The 21,183-nt window shown below is 46.6% G+C and overlaps 3 protein-coding genes across 3 annotated transcripts; 1 reads left to right on the forward strand and 2 right to left on the reverse strand.

The window, feature by feature from the left end:
- Positions 1-585: 585 nt before the first annotated feature.
- On the reverse strand, positions 586-2,883 carry LAJ45_00207 (uncharacterized protein; the record flags this gene model as incomplete). Its single annotated transcript, XM_046109809.1, has 4 exons — positions 586-1,185; positions 1,248-2,010; positions 2,064-2,712; positions 2,769-2,883. The coding sequence occupies 4 exons, from the start codon at positions 2,881-2,883 to the stop codon at positions 586-588; spliced, it is 2,127 nt and encodes a 708-aa protein (XP_045976502.1).
- Positions 2,884-5,063: 2,180 nt separating this feature from the next.
- On the reverse strand, positions 5,064-9,298 carry LAJ45_00208 (uncharacterized protein; the record flags this gene model as incomplete). Its single annotated transcript, XM_046109810.1, has 10 exons — positions 5,064-5,711; positions 5,775-7,100; positions 7,160-7,518; positions 7,571-7,853; positions 7,903-7,966; positions 8,030-8,221; positions 8,277-8,595; positions 8,647-8,709; positions 8,888-8,923; positions 9,145-9,298. The coding sequence occupies 10 exons, from the start codon at positions 9,296-9,298 to the stop codon at positions 5,064-5,066; spliced, it is 3,444 nt and encodes a 1,147-aa protein (XP_045976503.1).
- A 5,438-nt stretch (positions 9,299-14,736) lies between these two features.
- LAJ45_00209 (uncharacterized protein) lies at positions 14,737-20,680 on the forward strand (the record flags this gene model as incomplete). Its single annotated transcript, XM_046109811.1, has 7 exons — positions 14,737-14,810; positions 15,038-15,162; positions 15,218-15,347; positions 15,922-16,324; positions 16,444-20,103; positions 20,167-20,335; positions 20,388-20,680. The coding sequence occupies 7 exons, from the start codon at positions 14,737-14,739 to the stop codon at positions 20,678-20,680; spliced, it is 4,854 nt and encodes a 1,617-aa protein (XP_045976504.1).
- Between the last annotated feature and the right edge of the window lie 503 nt (positions 20,681-21,183).

Genomic DNA, 21,183 nt, shown 5'->3' on the forward strand with positions numbered 1-21,183 from the left:
CTTATTCATGATGGATCACTCGCCTTTTTAAGAGCTCATCTCCCTGTAATCGCCTCAACCTCCCCAACACCCCCCTACAACCACAACCACCACTCTACCCCGGGGTAATTTAAGGCTCATGGTACAAACCACACCTACCCCATAACTCGGGTCCGGCAGTGGCTGCGCCTGCGGATCGGTTCATTGATCCACATCCCTGAGCCTAACTAAGGGATGTTCACCGATGTTTCAGCCTTATCTTCTTTCTTTTTTTGGGTTGTATCGAAATTTCTGAAGCTTAGTCTACATTCCAAATGTGCATCTTGCTATTCGCTTTGAGCTTGGGATGGTGCATACGGCACAGGTCAAGTCGCACCAAAAAGCTTGTCCAGGAAAAGATGGGGCTCAACATGCCTCGTCAATGATCAAAAAGATAACTATATGTACACGCGCGCCTGAGCTCGAGAAACCGAAATAGGGGGAAAAATACACCAACAGGAAATAAAAATAATGCATAAATACAAAACCGAGCTCCCCCGAGAGAAAGGGAAAAAAGAGAAAGAAAATAGCCTCTAGAGTCTAATTAAGCACCAACCCCGACCCTCTCTACCTGGTCCGTCCGTAAAGCTTATACCAAATCAACTGTCCAATGCTACTCCAGGTTAAATCTTTGTCCGCGGAGCCAGCGCTCTCACCGTTGCTGTAAGAATGATTCTTGGACTTGAGCTTCACCGTGCTTCCTGACGCGTCTTGGGATGCACGGTTCTTTTTGCCGTTGACAGGAAGATCGCCGAGCTGCTTTGCGCCGTTCCACGCAACGTCTTTAGAGGCTCTCCACATGGCCTCGGGGTACCTGATCATCTCCGCTGTGTACGAGAGACGGTATTTGGCGGGGTCATAGATGAACTCGATGGGGAGGGCTTGGTTGTCCTTACGCCAGGAGTTACGGAGGTTGACGGAGGCGTCGACGGTGGCTAAGCTCATCACATCGGGGATGTAGTCAAGAGCCTCAGTTTTTCCGTCGAGAAGGGCGTAGGCCCAGGCGGCGATGTCGTCGAATGAGATGTCCTGGGTGCCCTTCGTTCCGCCGACGGTCTGCATGGGGCCGCCGCGGGCTCGGCCACCAAACACAACGGAGCGGACACCTTGTTCAGACATAGCTTCCACAAATACTGCGCAAGTGCTAGCGCACATTCCTGATGACACCTGTTTGCCCGGTTTGTGAGTTATTGGGATCAAGTTATGGTTAACCAGGTAAAGAAACCTACGATTATTATATTCTCAGTCTTAAATGGTTGTGGACCTTTATACGCCGCAGGTAGGGCACTCCCGTCACTCTTCTCCGCATTCCTCTCCGCGAGATCCGGCCTTGCAATTCTCGTAAAATAGTCTCCATCGCTTCGCACGGGTCCCAGGAACTCCTGGTAACTCGAGAAATCGCTCCCATCCATCTTGTGGTACTGCCCCAGGTCCCAAAAAGTCCGGTTGGGATCAATGTTGGATGTAAGCATAGCTTGCAGTGCCGGGTTCCACCGCATGTTTGTGCCAAAGTAATGATCTGCTGTCGGGAAGAACTGCATAGCGGCATCGTTACCCAGAGCTAGGCTTCCACCACCATTCCCGGTGACATCGATGATAATTTTAGGGGTCCCTTTATCTTTGAGATACGAGATTGCCTTGGAGATGAAGCCGGCAAAGGAGACGAGTGTTTCAGAGCTCTTAAAGTCTCCGATTACGAGAACGGCAGTTTCGTTGTCAAGACTGAATAGCTGAATTACGTTGTCTGTGAAGGACATGATAGGCTTCAGGGTTCTGTTTGTGGAACGACTCCAAAGAGGCTCTTTGTAAAGTGGTAATGCCTCCCGTTTACCCTTGGCTTTGCTGGTAGATTCGGTGCTATTTTTGTATTTGAGCCTGCCAGAATACAGAGTGCGAGTCTTCTCGATCTCCTTCTCGCTGCGGATGCAGACGTTAGAGTAGAAGGTATCTGTCGAATTGAAGGAATTCCTCGGGACCAACAATCTGGATTTCCTATAGAAAAAGGTCAACGCCTGAAAACCCAGTCGGACTTCTTTAAAACTCACCACTCCACCAATGTCGACGTTCCATTCGCCCATGTCAACACAAGCTCATTCTCATCGAATGTATATCTCCTCGCAAACAACCCCCCCACATAGTCATTTCCCGTGTAATGTACCATCAACTGATTCCACCTCGCATCTGGGTCAACCCAGCTCAGTTCTGGGTGCACATTCACCATCCCCATCAGATATTCCACTGCATCATCTCCATTGATCTTTGAAATTTCATCCCGTACCTCCCAGTTATTCCCCACCTTCTCTACTGCGTGTATTTTAGGAATACTACTAGGACTATCCGAAACGGCGATGATAGGGTAATCGTGTTCGAAAGAGAAGGCAGAGTAGCACTTTGTCATGAAGCGGACATGGGTGTCTCTGAATGCGCTGAAGAGATTAAATAGATCTCCATTGAATGAGTGCTCGTTTTCGTATTTGTTGTGTCGTACTCGTGACTCAATCTTGGAGAGTGTTTTGTTGAGATCAAAGGGGGCGAGTTCTAGCTCAGGTGTGGGTGGTGAGAGAAAGTAAGTTTGAGCCGAGTAGAATTGGAGGAATAGGCGCAGCTGCCGTAAGGTGTCCAGAGCTTCATCTTGGTGAAAGGGAACGCTAGTGAGGCATTCGTATGCTAATAGTTCTGGGATTTCTCGCGAAGCTAGATAACTATGTCAGAGAAATTATTTACCATAAATTATAGAGAAATATAATCACATGTGGCATTAATTTCTTTTATGGCTTTGGCACAAGCATCATCAGATGAAGATTGCAAGGAGAGGGACGAGAAAAGCGCTAAAGCAACCCCGAGGGCTGATCGAATATACTTCATCTTAAGTGTTAATGAGGGAGGTTAATGGATAGAGAAATCGTAACGAAGCCTTATATAAACTAGAAATCTTTTGATAACGAGACTTGGTGATATATGTAGAAGGTTCGATCTACTTATATTGATTATCTGATCTATGCCACCCACGTACCTTACCGGAGCCCGATTGGGTGAGATCAAACTATTCGCTCCGAGACGCCCACGCCTCAGTCCACCGTGCATACTCAAGCCCAAGTACCTACAATGCTGCTTTTTCAGCCCCATTTCCCCAATGAGGCACAGCACAACTTGACTTCATTTTGGATGCATTTGGTATGCTGTAGCGTACTTGTTCCGCCTAGTTTGACGTGAGGTGATATAGCTGATGAAAGTGGTAGTGTTATGTGTACTGGGGAATTGAATACTAAGTCTACTGGTGTTCAGTTTTTGGAAATAGTTAGGGTTGGCTTGATGTGCAGCAAGGTCAACATTCCACACTTTAATCAAACACGTTCATGCAATCCAAATCAACTCAACATCCAAAAGCTCAAAAGCATAGGTACTCACCAATTAGCAAAAATCAAGAAGGGGCTTTTTATAATACAACTCATCCTCATCATTTCTCCGATTCTAGGATCCAGGAACGCCCCGCTAAGTTAAAATGACATACTTTGACCAAGGCATTCTAACGCTAGCATTTGCTATAAATTTCAACCAAGCATTGAGAATCACGCGAAGCCACAGGGACGGCCCGGTACCGAGCTTTTCTAAGCTATTTTTGTCTCTGCGCCGCTGTTTTGAAGCCCGGTGAGGCCCAGGGTTAGGTTCGTCGGTCAGCTCTTAGGGTTTTTCGGATATCACGGCTACAATTTGTAGGACTCGTAGCTAGATCGTTGCAATTCCGGATCTTGATTTCATCGGAAGCATCTAACAATTTCTTGAACTCAGGTATGGGGAGGCAATTCGATCTTGTTATCTTATACTGTTTGTGGGGTTCTAGTCGCGCCAAGACCTTCGAAATCCACACAGCCGCCCATGTTAACCAAGATCCTTGTTCTCGATAATGCACTAATTAGCTTTATTTCAATCTTGAGGGAGAAACATTGGGTGAGTAGGTACAATATTGTACTTCCGATTGTCCAAGGTTGTGGCCCGACTGGGAAGTACGGGGACTAGTTTCTCCAGCCTCGTCATCTTACTCACACATGGTGCGTTGGAAGGTAGAGCGAAGAACATGGTTATCAGAGTACACCATGTCAAAGGACTTGCTTTGACAGATAGCATTAGTCCTTTCATGAAGAGAGAATACTCGTAGAGATTTTGATTTAGCGGTCCAAAAACTATAAAACTGTTTGGGAAAACGGTTTGGGAAAAAAGCGTTGTTGTCTGCATAATGCAATACTAGCGCGTGTTAGTCACCTCGAGTTAGCCTTGGCATCAAAATCTATGTAATATGTACTAATACTCCCAGCTTAGGAGTCTTAGCTTCTCTGTTGACACTCAGTGTCGCTTTCTCATATTCCTTTATGCTAGTTAGAGGAACTGATTTGTTGTCAGATAGCCTCTACCAGCTTCGAATATCCTCTACTACTCCTATGGAATATCCTCCGCTTGATATCCTCTTACATTTGGGAAACTGCTTTAATAACCCCGCTTGACTTTGATTGATCATTCTAGGGGCTAAAAGGCTATTTGCAGGTTGGATAAAATTTTCTATTTCCTTCAGTAGGGAAAGGCTGGAATACGCCGGCATCGATTAAGATTCAGCAATCTTGAGTCGAGTTAAATAATTCTCTATGTCTTCACACTACTCCGGGTTAAGGTAAGGAGAGAAATCTACATGCACTTAGCGCGCCTCAGATATAGACCGTGACTTGACTGCATGTATGAATATAAGTCGCTGTACCTTCTGCTCGGCGCAAGAGCTTCGTCACAGAAAATCACTCGCACCTAACTATGATTGACTAATCATAAATATCGCTTCCGTGTCTAGAGTTCTGAAATTCGTAGTATGAGCCCTGTCTCATTATGTTTAAGGAGTGTCTATCGTTTTGAACTCGCTCTTTATGTCTGATGTAGAGTGTAAAAATGGTATTCTCCTATATTCATTTAAACCTATTTCTTTCCCTCCACACATTCAACAAGATTTCATTAAACGATATGTAATTCCATTACGTATACGAGTATTCATTCCCACCCTTCCACTACATCCTCACCATCTTTTCAAGGATTTCCCGACTATATAGCTCATCCATCCTAATCTTTGTCAAAAGCTCAGCATGATTCGTCATCCTTGTCGCCGCCTCTTGCTCCGCCCACGCCTCCGACTTCCCTTCTGCCGCACTCGCATCCAGGAACTGATGGCTCGCAAAATTTTCATTCGTAAGAGCTCCGCACTTATTCATTATTACTTTCATCAAAGTCTTCTCTTCTGTTTTCCCCATGTCATTCTTCAGCTTATCGCTTTCGCGCATGAGCTTCCTCTTGATCTTTGCAGCAACCTTTTCCGCATATACTGAGCGCAAGGTAACATCTAGTTTTGCAAATATCTGTAGTCGAAGGTGAGACCGTCGTTTGCCATATGAAACCATCTTTTGTCCAATATATTGGCCTGCTCCAACGGGTTCAATCCCCGCCACAAGACAGCCGAGGGTCTCAACTAGTAGTTGAAAGTCACTTGGTAACTCGGCTTTCGACGCGTTGACGGCAACAGTCAGGAAGTAATCAACCTTCGAAACTTGGTAGAGACAGTTGTTTTCGGGAATGGGGTCGGGCCAGGGTGCTTCAGCACAGAAACGGGAAATTTCTTGCTCCATCTCGTAATTAAGGCTCAAAGCGACTGCTTTATAAATCTATTGGGAGACATAAGCAATTGAAGGAAGGGAGGATAACAATTCCGGAGGGGTAGTACTTGCCTTCTCATCAATTTGGGCACGACTAATAGGAGTATCCGCCTTTTTCCCTGATTTCTCCCTAGTAATTGCTGACACGTCCCCGGAATCAAGCTCCACGACGCCCGATGGGTTTAAAATTGGCTTATTAGTAGTACTTTCGAATACACTAACATCATACATATCCCCGGCGGGATCTGGTGGTATATTTCCACTAAACCTATTCCAGAATATCTTGACCCGAGTCTTGAACGGCAGAGAAGCAATCATCATAAAAGTGTTCAAGTCCGAGAGTCTATCTCCAAAGTCGTGCCAGTATCCGTATGCAGCGGCGACACGAGCATATCGGGGTAGTCCTTGCCGCACAATGACTGTTCCCGCGATCTTCTTTGAAATACTTGTGACAGGAGAAACTGAAAATCGGTGTAGAGGGAGATATTCATCCAGGGACTTTGCCGTTCGCTTTGTCTCGTCCACCAAGACTGCCTTGTTCTTCTTGAGAAGTTGAGTTTTTGCGATGAATATATGAGTATCAAGATTGCGATTCCGTTGTTCGCAGTTTATGGTGGGAATTAATATCTTGCGGTCGATGGCCTGTGTTTCCGGTGCTACAACATATGTAGGAAAATACAAATGAGAGAACCAGGAGCTTAGGGATGCATCGCCGCTCACTGTCTCCGGAAAGAGAAAGTTCGTTCCAGCTGCAGCAAGATGTGCAACCACAAACGGATCTATCAGCCCGAACGCAGACCGCATTCCTTGACGGAAATATTCGAACGGGTTTCCAAAAATTACTATCGTCTTCCCGATATAATCAAGTAGTAAGCATCTCCCAGTGGTTGGGCTGATGAAACTTCCGTACACACTCAAGTTCCAGACATCAGCGCTCGTTTTCAGGTCTCCCATCAACCTATATAACTGGTGGATTGTCTCCGGCTTTGTTCCGGAATTGACAACTATTAGGAAGGCGGAACTGGGATTGTAGCTGTATTTCGCCGAAATTTGAACTTCGAGGGAATACGTCATGATAGAGCGTAAGGGGGGGCAGGGGGATGGTAGGGTGGAGAACCAGTCAGCTCTATCCCCAGGTTCTGAGAGGAGTAATTCGAGGGTGAGGGCTCCAATTGAGTATTGATCCGCTCGATCCGAGACTTTAAGGGTTTGCGCAATCATAAGTACGGCTCCTGGTGCTATAATATCTGGTAAGTCAATGCCACGAGGGCGGTTATCTTTCGAGTCATTCTCGGTGAACTTAAATATCTGATTATCTCCAATTTCAGACAGACAGGTTCCTCCGGCTCGTCGAAGAGCTCCTTTAATTCCATATGGCTTGTTACTGATGTTCCGAAGCTACGTATATAAACAATAATGTCAGAATTATACACGATCCTATGGGTATTGGATCCTACCATCCAGGAAAATGTAACATCATTTCCTCGCTGAACCGACGAAAGATAACTTGGCGCCTCAAGTTCCAATGGATACCCAATCGAGATGGCCACTGGTTGGAAGAACTCTGGGAGCACCCTATTTATACCCGGCATTGTCGCAACCAAATCCAATTGGTCAACTGCTTGAAAAATCACCCCAGGCGGACGTACTTGTCCCTCCTGTCGTATGAAGGCCCGTACCTCCCCGCGAATACTGACCGTTTCTCCAGGGAATATTGAGTTTGGGAGGTAGGCAGGTTCATCGATAAGTGGGTCGAACCACGCGGTATTTCTGATCAGCACAGGTATCCGTGCATGGGCAGGTGAAGGCATTCCCCCTATCTTATCAGCATGCACTAATTTCACTTAAATCAAGCTCATGGCATCTACCTATGTTCTGCACACATATGTTCCTCACTATTATATGCTCGCCAGGCTCGAATATTCCGTCGTTACCAGCATCGACAATCTCAAAACTTGTAATTTTTAAGAAATATTTTCCATGGTAGATTGAATCCATCCCATTCGAACTTTTAACTTTTATATGAACCGAGCCTTGAGCACCGTTGGAACCAGGCTTTAAATCTGTTGACGGAAGAGACCCCCACATCCCATAAGGGCCTGGAGGGCCAGCGGGACGAGTATAGCTGATGTATTTATTCGTTTGAACGAACTGATTGGTTAGACATATGGATTTGAGACTTCATAGGTTAGATACGTACTTTTGAACAGGTGCACACTTTTGCACCCCCACAGCAAGAGTACCCAATGCCATCGTAAACCTGCCTAATAATAGAGATCTCGTATTAAAACTTTAATTCGATAGGAATAAAGTTGTGATTTACTTACCAAGTAAACTGGTCACCACCCTCTCCGCCTTGGCCCCCTTGTCCACGATTGCCATGGACACCGCTTGCACCGCCCATACCACCAGAAATGTCCCAGTCGACGCCCAGAAGTAGGTTTGTGTCCTGCTCAGCAACCTCAATGAATACAACCCCGCCATTTCCACCATTTCCGCCATCTGTGCCATATCCAGCGCTGCATAGGTTCCATGATTAGCTATTGGAACTGAGCCCGCCCACGGGGAACATACTCTCCGCCGTTCGCTCCTGGCCCACCAGCCTGTGCCTCCGCGTACTCACTCGCATTCTCGCCTTTTATCCCAGCACCCCCCATTTGTCCATCCTCACCCCTCCCCCCGGCTCCGCCATCTCCACCTCGCGCCGATAAGAAGAGTGTCTTATCAGCCGAAACCTCCCATTCGGACCCGGCACAAGTTGTGGTCCCCACTGCGTGTATACCACCCGGCTCGAGCCTAGACGGTGTTATCTCGATCGAAACTGTGCTAGCATTCGTACCTGTTGTTGCGGCTGATGCGGAACGTCCATGTTCGCCATTCCGGCCCGGTGGAGCTGTGGTGGCTCGTTAGTATAATATTTTAGAAAATCGAATGCCATACAAACCAACTGTATCTCGGGTGGTGTCATAGAACTGTGTACCAGGCTGCCCAGCCTTGCCATCGACGCCTATTAAAATCCTGTCATCAAGAGGCATAGACATCGTGATATTGGTGACTTCAAGATGTCCAGGTAGGGATCCGAATTTATATTTTCCTGGTGTAGGTGATCTCACGAATTTTGGACTTTGGGTGTGGCTGCGAGACTTCTATGAAAGAGATGCGGGTGGGGATTACATATACCCTACCTAGTAGCACAAGAACAGTCGGCGAGACCCGTATTTCTTTTTTGGGCTTGTCGCTTTAAAGCGCTCCAATCACACAAGAGCGCCTCAGAATCACCTGTCTCAAACAGCGGGGTTAGAGGCGTATCGAAAGGTAGGAAGTTAGAAGATATAGGTAGACAATATCATGGTCGATATCAAGCTTAATCCCTACGCAGCACAGCAACCTCCTCACCTGAGACTGGGGTTCAGTCAAGCATACCCGTGGACTGTCTACATACCTAGAACAGCCGCTGGAGGTGCAATGCACGCATTCGGCCGTCTCGATATGTTACACACGCGTGTTGGTGGCTGCACAGAAGAACCCAACTGGCCGAGCCGGCTTGTGTTACGTCTTTTGAGGAAACGCACCGCGTATTGTAGTATTGTAAGCATGGAGGCAGATGTATACATGTATACTTGTTATACTCTACTCACTTGCACAAACAAAAATTGAGCTAATGTTTGCTTGTACAATTGTATCCAAGTACCAATCATGATCATTTATGTAGATAAAATATTTCCAACGATAGTGATCGGGTGGATCCATTACCAGTGGGAATTGTTTTTGTGTGAGACAAACTTTGGCTGGGTATTTCTGGCTTGCCTAGGGAAGGGCAGCTGAGGATACAGCTATGTACCTACGTTGGCCCCAAGCCTTGTATGCTGTATGATTGGGAGCTGGAGCAAGTAGGTTAAAATCTAGATCTTTCACGAGTCGTGGGAACTTAGAACACATGCATATATGTATTTAATCCCATTACTAAAAATCCATGGTATAAGAAAAATTAAAATCGTTGATCTGAAATTGATTTAACCAATAATTTGGTACCTTTGTTGATGACTCATCATCCATCCCAATATCGAGCATGCAGATCTTTTGTTTCATGTCTGATCACTCGAGTCAGCATTCCCAGCCTCGGGTTCTATTGACAGGGTAAGAGTCCTAGCTACTTTTGCTTACTTTATTTGCTCTTCACAGTCTCTTTAGCTACTGGAAGTGAGCACCTCTCAAGCTCTTGCCATACCGTTTATAAGGAATTCAAAGCCATGCATGGAATGTTTCAAACGCCCTTCAAAACATATGAGGAAAGGGCCTAAAGATGCGTTAATCCGAGACAAATGGCAATATTCCGGTTAGGAGTTTAAAAACAAGTGTAGGTGATCCAAGAGCGAATGCGGGTCTCGTCATATGAGGTTCTTGAACGTTCAGGAGGTGATGTTCGTAATGTAAATCCTTGGCACGGACAGTTAGAGTTTCTGCCTACATGTACATACTATACATGTACGTACTACGCATACCTCCATCCACGAATTCGCTCCATAACCAACCAGGAACATCTCTAAGCGGACCGTGTACCCTAGAACCTAATATTTACAATTGAAAGTTCTATCCAATATCCGCTAATTATAATATACGAGAATACTTCACTATCGGAATGAGACATTATATACAGCAAGAAGGAAATTACTATATGTAATTTATTGCAATTAATACTTCTTGATCTCTTACTTTACTTATCTACATCCCCCGTATGCAGCAAAAAAATCAAAAAATATTTCTTAGAAGAAATTCAACAGCGCCGGGGGGGATCGAACCCCATCTCTTCCGGCAATTGTTCCTACGGCTACCCGATGGAAGCGCATTATCCCCTATGCTACCGGCCTGTTGCTCATACAGTAGCTGCCAGAGCAGGCTCTAAAGATCTCTCTCCCGTCATTGATTGCAGATAAGATCTAGAGAGCTAAAGAGATTTTATGAGCCAAGGTTACTCCGTCTCATAGCTATGAGATTGATGCCTACTGTATTCCATTCAAATATTGTGAGGGCGCCATTTAGGTGCAGGGTTAGATTTTAACGAAACTTTTCGGTACATATTCTTTTATAGTATAGTAGATTTGAGATAACCCTATTCAAGGAACATCATATACCTTTAGATATTGAGCACTAGGTGCCAATCAAAGAGAGAGGTTCGTTAGTTATCTACTAAATCATGTCCCTAATTCTCCTGTAATCAAAAACGATAAGAACTCGTTTAGTATTGAAGAATTACTTAGGCCTTCAAGAAAGACTTTACGGGGTTTAGCCTGGGGCCGCAACACCTGGAGTACTGCAGGGCCAATGCTGGCTTGCTTGAGCTGGTTTCCTGCTATTTGTTGCCTACGCATTCCCGAGACCTCCCGCGCGACCTGATCTCATGGTACCCTCAGTTATCCGCTTAGGTGTTATCGTGATCTAGACAGTGCTCTTTTAATTCGGTGCTATTTAGATACCCCCAACTCGTTGCGCCAGAGCGTGCTTTTATAAAGCTATTTGGGATTCCTACTATACCGAACTCCCCTTCCTGTTGAATATTTATGAATTGCTTATCCTACGGAGGCTCCATCCGCAGCTAGATTACAAGTCCCTCTAGAATATTTGTCTTTGTACACCTGCATCTGCACGAGACTCAAATAAGATTGAAATTGGCATATCCTCCGGATCCATCAACACCATATCTCCAGCAGTGGTTACATACCTGTCTGTAGACAAACCCGCTTTTCAGCTGAGAAATCTCGATTAAGATGTCAAAGATGCAGTTCCTCCCCGGACCATTCATTCTTTTGTTCGCTTTCTTCTTTTAGAGTTACCTCCGGAGGAGTCCGTTAGAGGTAAGTTACCCCTCCCCTCCCACGGATTCAGTGTTTGTAGAGTCTAATAGTCAGTTTAAGGTTGATGTTGAGGTCACTTGAAATGGCCGCTGCGCCCTGAAACCCATCTTTAGAAGAGATCCCCAGCATACTGCAATATGGCTTCCAGGATCACAACACAACTGAGATCGTAGAACAAGCCTCTCACCCTGAGAGTAGTAGTCATATACAATACTATTCACAATCGTATTTGAGGTATATGGCACAATATTTAACACTACCAATTTACAAAGCTCTATTTCACGGTTTTATTTGGCGTTCTGGAGGTGTTTGTTTAGGTGCTAATTTCGGTCAAGGGAAACCCAAACACAAGAAGTTTCCAACACAAGTATGAACCCCTGCTGCATGAGGCAGGTTGGAGAAATCACTAGGGTCTAAGTGATATTGCACATTATTAACCTTTGCAGATATCTAAAGGGTCAGCGGTAGTACTGCACTGGCAAAGAAAAAGCGTCCAATTCGATAAAACGGGGAAATAAACTGCCTGCATCTACGTGCAAACAATAAACTATATAAGTTATATGTGTGTCATCACTCCACCAATATATCCCTCAGGATAGTTTTTTTTTGATAGGCTTATAGAGAATGATTGCTTAGGTTTACAAGATCATCACATCTCACGAACAGCAATTATTCTCAATCCAGATCATGGTCTTCAGACTCTCCACCTCTTGTGACATTCGTACTAACTAAGACACATACAAACCGTTTGTCGCCATCTCTTCACTGTTATACCGACATACTAATCAATAATCTCAATACAACATTTATTCCTATTCGTTACCAGATCTAAAGTTGCACTTATGAAAAAGGATACCCGCCGCAGCTGGTAAAGGTGTTAAGATGCGCATGCAGCCCCCCGGGAAGGCCTTACCTTACCGCTGCCGTTTGTTACGGAAGTACGAAAATCTTAATTAAGCTTGACCTCAAGCCTAATCCCAGCATATGACGTCGAGAAATTTATGTCCCCGCACATTATAGCCGTAACCAAGGAGTTCAATCACTCATTATCACTCGCAAAACAAATGTTTGATAAAAGTCTACCGATACGAGTGATACACGCAATTTCGATGGCGCAACAAATCACAGCCCTTGTCAAAAATAATAGTTCTCTTTTAGTTTCGAACCTAGAACAAGATTGATGAATTTCGGACAGGCGAACACTGCACGCGCCGCAGGGTCACCTAATTCCACCCCGCTGACAACCTGTTAGTTAAGGGGTAAATGCGTCATGCAGGTATACCTGCAGGAATTTATTAATCATGATCGACATGAGCGTTAGGCAAGCAATAGAAATTCGGGATCACTTACAACTTTTATGTACCCTGGGGTTAAAAACCAAGCCTATGCACGTATTATGGGTTGTCAAAAATAATGGGACGCAACAGGCTTCATTGCAACGTAATAATCTCTCAACCATGACCGACCACAAAGAGACCACAAACAGGATAAGTGATAATAAGAACTACTGGAGACCCAAAATGTATTTTCGTTAGTATTGTCGTTCGTTGGTGGCGGGGTTGGGTTGTCGTTGCTGTATTCGTTGCCCCGTTGCGTCCCATTATTTTTGACAACCCGCAATAGTAACAGGTTTGCTCCCTAGGCCTAGTTACTCCTATATTTTTTTGCTAACTCATTATCCATGGGACGAGAGGGGAAAATTATTGGTGAATATCTATTATCCTCACATGATCAATTGCAAGTATATATGTTCATCGTTAATGCTTTCTGGAGGAACGTATATTGACACACCAGTAGTCTCAAAAACCTAATGGCTTACAACAATTCCAACTGTTGATCACTACCTGAGCAAGCTAAAACTTTATCGAATACATACATACTCAAACACCCCTAGAATGGGAATTCCAGATCAGACCACAACAGTTGCTATCATCCTTTCAACTACTTTTGCAATTATATCGATTTTAACCTGCGCAATACTATGGTACCATCGGGTTTTATGCTTCAAATTCTCCAGGGAAGAGAGCTATCACTATCGCGACTGGGACCTCGAAAGGGCAAGAGTAGGAATAAGAAGTAGTAAAAAATGCCAAGGAGATAATGAAAAAATTGCGCAGACGATAAATATGAGTGTCTTGGTACCCGATTATTCACAAATCTATAGGCCACCCGGAAGAATACCATTGAGGAGCGATCAGTGTATCTGGGGTTATACAACGGGGGGGATTACTGGCCCGCAGGGGTGAGTTAGGAGATAATTTTGGTGCATTGTGACAAATTTTCTTGCGAGATTTCATGTTAAGGGGATATATGCACAGGTCAGGTTTTACTTCTCAGTTATCTCTTAAGCCTAGCTGCGAGGCGATACCCACCAACAAGGTGTTGGTATTTTATCCTATTGCTGGATTATACACGTGGATCTAGGGTATCTTAGGCATTTAATACACTCAGGCAACAATCATAATATCAAAGCACGAATTGATATCACCTGTGTATCGACCCTAAGTAATGAGCCCATACCGCGGACAGTATGCGCAAAGCTCGATATCGATATAGGATTATTGATTTGCAATTAGAAACTATTGAAAATCGTCACACACAATTACTGTCACGATGATTAGTGTTCGTTTAAGGAACGCGCGCCGTCAACCTCGCCTGTCATCAATATCATATCCCCATTTTTGTAGCCGCAAGGGTGTCCTAATAAACGTTAAGGCGCAAGCGGAACCTTCATAAAAAGCCCCGATATAGGGTCCAAGCTGGATCTGAGGATCTGAATCGCGTCCTCACGTGAACAGGCAGTTGGGTGACGACACGGGTCGATCACACGTAAAACCGTCCAATTTACAGATTTGTAGCCGCTGTGAAGGGTCCATAAGTAACGCAAGCTAGCCCGCCTCGCTTCACCAGGGTCCGATGACTTCACTCATCTCCCCACGACGTACCAACATAGCAGTAGTACAACCTCCCCCTTCTTTTGATATATATCGATGTGGAGTGTCGAGGTAAGTAATACAGAGCAATCACGGCTCTATGCATGTTGAATTAAAATTGATAAAAAAAAAACGTGAGATTCAGGAGATAAACTAGGCAGAAAACTTATTTTGTAAGATCTTAAGACAAATATCCTAGGAGGGGTGTTTATGCAAATTACGAAGAAAATGGAGAAAACCGGCATCATCATGCAAAGTGTTACGCTCCACCAGACCTGCGAGATTAGCATCATTTTCACCAAAAGAGGGGCGAACATGTCAGGGTAACATTGAAATATTCCCTAAAGTGGAAATGTCCTAGCCCCAGCCTCTCTCTCTTTTGTCACCGCACCCCTCACATTCAGCCAAGTAAGAGTTGCATTTTGCATTTCGTGTGTGTCACGGCTCCCTTTTTTTTTGCCCTCGCTACATAGAGACCTACCCTTACTACAATTCAACTGCACGCACACACACCTCTTCTCTCTGTTCGAGTTCGTTCACATCACGTCAGTCAGTCAACAAACCTTCAGACAACGACCAGCGAAAATCTGTTCATCATCGCAGCCAATTCAGTTCTCAAACCTAGTCATACCCGCCGACCGATTTTGCAAAATTTTTATTTGATCTTTCTGCAGAGTGATATTCCCTTTGCCGCTACATTACTATAACCCCAGTTTAGTAACAATAGTAGACAAAAGAAACACAAATCCCTTCACAATGTCTTCGTCGTCTACATTCTCTCCGTTCTCTGCAACCACGCCAAAGGACGGCGCATCTATTGTCGGTATCACCTCGAGTGGTGGTGGTGGCTCTGGCGATTGGTGAGAAACCTCTTTCCATATTTAAAATAATTTTATTCAAAACTATTCCTCTTTTTTTCTTTTTCCATTTTTTTTTTGCCCTTAGTCTTTTCTTTTTTTATTTTGGAATACATCTTTTTTTTTCTTCTCGTTATTGTCATTGTCCTCATCCTATCCAGTGGTGCTGCATTCATTCATTTCCCCCATCGCGTTTCCTCTTTCCGTACAGCCCGTGTCCTATTTCCTTAATACTCTGGTGTTCCTGCGTTGCCGACCACATTCCAATTATTATTGAACCTATAAACTTTTTTTTCCCTGCTCCCACTCCCCTCCCATCCCATATCCCCCGCCTTCCATCCATCCTGCATCGATCGTAGCTTAGGCCTTTTCTTTTCCCGCATGACCCACCCCCCCACTACAACAACCACTGCCACTCTCCTTCAACCCACGAACAATCTTTCTCATCGCAACCTTTCACTCCTCTCTGCATCCCATTTTTCACAACATCTGTCGATTTCTACTCAAGCACAAACAAACCCTTTAACCAAGAACTTTCTTCTCGCGCAAAAATGCTGACCTCTTCTGACCCTTCAAGGACTCGACGTGCAAATGGTAATTCGGCCACTTCTAGCACTCACCGTCGCCCCTCACTTTCTACCACTCTCACCCATCCCCCTACGTCACAGCACTCGCAGCCACCTTTAACCCCTTCGGGCTCGAATGTTTATCATCCACCCCATCACTACAATAGAGGTGGCGTGGGGGGTTCTATCAACACTACTTACAGCAAAGACGATTTGCTGGGAATCTTCAGGCAACAAGAGCAGAGTGGAAACTCTCTGAGGGATGTAAAGGATCTAGTCTTGGGAGATACGAGTTCCGGGAACAGTGCTGGCTGGGGAAGGACTGGCGACGAAGGTGGAGCGGACGTTTGTTGGGACAAAGATGGTGGACTAAAGCCCGTTAGTTTGGAAGAGCTCACCGAGGAGGAGCGAGAGGTGTGTTTTGTTTCCTCCCTCTTCTTCGTAACATTTCACAATCACGAGTGACGTGGCCATGTTTCATGCAAAAACGCAAATGTAGTCTTGGCATATAGACTGACGACTCTCACATTTAGTTGTTTTCTAATAACGTTAACTCCCCTCATAAAGTCCCTCCGAACCAAAGTAATCAAGGGCCTACAAACCATCATACCGTTGTTACCAATACACCGCCCCCCAAACGCTCTAATAGTAGTGCTCTTCCTGGCAATATCACCACCCCTGGCGCTAACCGTCCGCAAAACCGTCGTCGTGAAACATCGGATGCTGCGCTAACAGGTTCACCATTTACTTCGACCCCACCTCAGGTTCCTCGGCGTAGGACCGAGCTGCGTGAGGCGGAGGATACCGGAGGTAGGGGCACTCTGTTTGGCCGTTGGGGTAGCGGCACCTCCGGAGAAGATGACCATGCGAAGGACAAAGGTACAGAAGAAGGATCTACTGCTGGAGGTGCTAGAAGCGCCGGACTAATCAGGAAGGGAAGTGGTGCTTGGCCGAGTGGAGTGGCTGGCTCCAGCGGTTTCGCCAGCAGTGGTGCCCTGAACAGTCCGATGGGTAGTTTCGGTAATGGTACTTTTGGCGGTACAATGGGCGGGTTTTCCTTGCAGAGCACTACAAATACGGCGGACAAAGCCAAAGCCGGGGGAGGAGCCAGTGGCGCAAGGGGTTCCACTGCGCCGCCCAAGGTTGAAGATGTCGAGGAGGAAGATGACGACGTAAATCGAGTAGTTTCGCACGCCGTCGACCATCACCGTGACGAGGAGGAGAGGGAGAGGCCGATGAGTTCTGACACGGATCCTTTTGGAGATAGGGATCAGGACGATCATGGGACTGGTCAGGGACGTCACTCTCCTCGCTCTTCGATGGACGATCCTCACCGCATCAAAAACTCGGCATCTTTTGGTAATATGGCATCTGCAGCTGTGAACGCGTCGAGAGGCGGGAATAGTATTGCTACGCCTACAAAAATCAGGAGTGATCTAGGCTTTTCTGGCCTTGGGGGTAGCCGTGAGGGCTTAACTCTGGGTGGCATGGGCCAAGGAAGTCTTCACCAGCAGTTGCAAAACTTGCAGTTGAACCAGCATGGCAACTATCCTCTTCACGGTAGATCTCGGCAAGGAAGTATAGGCGGTATGGTCGGTGGGCTCAATGAGAATGAGCCTTTGAGTCCAACCGAAACAAATCCTTACCAAAGCCCGGCACCAGAAAAGGCTGACGACGACGACATTAATGATATACACGGTGACGGCGGTCACGGAAGTGGCATCATTGGTGGTGGGTTCAAACGTGATGTTGGAGCCCCCGGTAGCGATAGGAGTGGCAGGAGTTCTACTGCAGGCTTGGGCGCTGTAGGAGGACTAAGTGGTTTTGGGTCCATAAGCGGGAGTGGGTTATGGGGAGGGCAGGTTGGGACTCCCGGCTTGGGAACCTCCGCCACCCCAAGCGCATTTTTCGGCTCTGGGTTGGGTGATTTGGCTAGCCCTGGCGGCACTCTTTTATCGAGCAGCGGTATGGGAGGTATGGGCAGTATCGGTGGTGGTGGCGGTCCGTTCGGCTCGGCTAGCCGTAGTAGACTTGCGCAGATGTTCTCCCCAGAGCAACAGCAACAAATGGAGGACGAGAATGGAGGATTTGAATCAAACGACGGGTTTGGCGACTTGAGGTTTGGAGGATTTGGGAGTAGAAGGGGGTTTGGCAATATTGATAGCCCAATGAGAGACAGGGGCGACGTGTCAGATCTATTCTCAGGATTGCATACCACAAGAAGCCTTGGAAATATCGGCGCGCAAGCATCCGGGGATTCTATGTTTTCTAGGGAACGCGAAGATTCCTTTACTCTCGGAAGTTTACAGATGCAAAATCAATCAAACTCAATGCAGCCACCGATGTCACACCAAGCACAACCAATCAGACCGCCTCCGGGGACTGTGCCGCCGCAACCGCAGACGGTGTTGGTTATGCCAGACAAGATACAGTGGACATACCGTGACCCATCCGGGACCATACAAGGGCCATTCTCGGGATTGGAAATGCATGATTGGTACAAAGCCGGTTTTTTTACCCAGGAGCTCGCAGTGAAAAGGATTGAGGATCATGATTTTGAACCACTCGGGCAACTGGTACGTAGGATCGGAAACACAAGAGAGCCTTTCCTAGTTCCTTTGCAGGCACCTCCGGGTTCGACTGCACCCACCGCAGCACCTGCGGCTCCAGTACCTAATGCTTGGTCGGGTTGGCCTCTGGATGCCCAACAACCTGGCACTGTTCAGCCACCATTCGCCGGAAGTTTCCCAAGCTTTGGAACCACACTCACTGCCGATCAACAAAACGCTCTGGAGAGGAGAAAGCAGGAAGAGCAATACCTTTTAGCAAGACAGAGGGAGTTTCTTGTTCAGCAACAGATCTTCGCCAAAAACCAAGTGTTACACCACCAACATTCACAACAGAGTCTCCATTCACAGCCTAGTTATGGAAGTTTGCAGGGAAGCTTGCAGAGCCCCGGTGGCTTTGCTACCCCAACTGCTGGTGCACCTAGTGTCGGGCCGCAAAATGCATTTGAACCGGGTGTCTTACTGCGTCAGGCCGGTGCTGCTGCTGGAGGCGGGGGGGATACATTCGGCGTTGGGCATGGACTACAGGGAATGCCTGGGCAACAAATGCAGCCAGGCAATCAATTTTTGCAACAGCAACAGCAACAGATTCACCCGCCAAACCATATTCAATTAGAGCAACAGAAGCAACTCCTTGATATGCAACGTCAGACACAGAGAATTTACCAAAATCAGCATCAACAAGTTGAGAAGCAGCAAGAATTGGAACATGCACAACAGCAACAAATCAACGCTGCTGCGCAGACGCCGCAACAAGCTCAGCAGGATGTGGAAAAGGAGGAGGATAAAATTTCTCAAGAGCAGCATGAGCAAGCCCATGAGTCAAACGAGAGATCGGCCGATGCTGCATCATCCAGTCCTGACGACCATTGGGACCCTGAGTCAGAGCACAAGCCGTCACCCCAGGCTAATGAGCAATTGAAAACGAGCGTCCCTAAGGGATCATCCGCCAAGGCTTCGCCAATTCCAAAGCAAGCGCAACCTGCTCCCCCTGCGTCCGTCTGGCAGGAAATCGAACAACCTCTTGTTCAGCCTTTCCCTCCTCCACCAGGCTCTCATCATGCTTCAGAAATTCCATCCTCGACACTCCCAATGACCCGCAGCCCTTCGTCTGAAACACCACATACAAGTGTCTCTGTTGCGCCTTGGGCAAATAAAGAAAACGAGGTTAAGGGACCTTCTTTGAAAGAAATCCAAGAGGTTGAGGCCAGGGCTCAACAAGCAAAAGACGCCGCTGAAGCCGAACACAAACGTCAGATGATGCTCCAACAGGTTAACACTCAACCACCGCCTCCTGCGCCTGGATTGCCATCCACGGCTACCTGGGCCACTTCTCCCTCCGGAACTCCGTCAAGCAGTCAGGCCTCGGCGTGGGCAAAGCCCTTGGTGAAAGCAAACACTTTGCCAACTGGTGGTGCTAAGAAAACTCTCCAGCAGATTCAGAAAGAAGAGGAACTCCGTAAAGCGAAGGCCGTAGCTGCTGCCGCTGCTGCCGCACAAGCAACCCAGAACGTTGCTGCTCATCCCACTCCCGCTGGCGGTAAGCGATACGCAGATCTTGCTGGTAAGACTCAGCAGCTACCGCAGCTCAACACGGTTGGAGTCGTTGGAGGTGTATGGACTACGGTGGGTCCCGGCGGCAAGTCTAAGAATCTTGCCACCAGCCCCATTCCAACAGCCCCCGCCCAGTCCTTGAAGACTGCGCCTAGCACTCCTGCTCTAGGTCTTCCTGTTCCTACGACGGCCAAGAAGGTTTCACCAACATCACCTGCATCCAAGCCTCCAACAATGAGCGCAAACGAGGAGTTTATGAAATGGTGTAAGGCAAGCATCAAGGGGTTAAATCAGGGTTTGCAAGGTATTCTTCCACTGCTCCACTTGGGCGTTGATGTGGTGCTAATGTTTAATAGCCGACGAGCTCATTCAAACTCTCTTGACCTTCCCTGCGGAGACTGAACTCATTGCCGAAACCATTTACACCTGCACTACAACCATGGACGGTCGTCGTTTCGCGGAAGAATTCGTCCGTCGTAGATCAGCTGCTAACAAAGGCATTATCATTGATGCCGGAACTGCTAATGGTGGTGCAAGTGGCTGGAATGAGGTAGCAAAGGGAAAGCCGCAACCTGTTACCAGAGAGGTTAGCCCAGAGACAAATGCAGCATTCAAGGTTGTACCTGGGAAGAAGAAGGGAAGGAGATAAAGAGTTGATATTTGAGAACGACGTGTAAGCTTGTACGAAAAGTTTGCTTTTGTTTTTTCTTGTTCAATAGCTAGGTTTTATGATATCATCCTTTGCGGAGAGGGAAATTCGTTTGGTATAAGTGCGGACTGCATTCTTTCTAGATTGACAGTGTTAGTGCGAGAGTCTCTCGATCTGGTGTACATAACACATGTACCCACGCGATCCTATGCTTTGTACTCAGATCCGTGTCGGCAGTTTATCTACCAATTTCAGAATCAGATTTATTTAGTCAATGTAAGTCGTTTCTCGATGGCGAACTTGATCGATAGTGGCATATATGCATATGCCAATTGATACTACACGAGTCAAGGGCGAGTCAGAGGCCTCTGTTTTGGTTGATTTTTATCATCTGACATCAATCTGGAATCGACTGTATCTCGTGCTCACCCAAATCAAAAGTACATGGGTGAGTAGGCGCCTTTTCTCAAGAAGGGAGGTTGCTGGTGATGGTGGCGGTGGGA

Source organism: Morchella importuna (assembly GCF_003444635.1).
Source record: "Morchella importuna strain M04M26 chromosome Unknown Morimp01GS001, whole genome shotgun sequence".
In the NCBI taxonomy this organism is placed as follows: Eukaryota; Fungi; Ascomycota; class Pezizomycetes; order Pezizales; family Morchellaceae; genus Morchella; species Morchella importuna.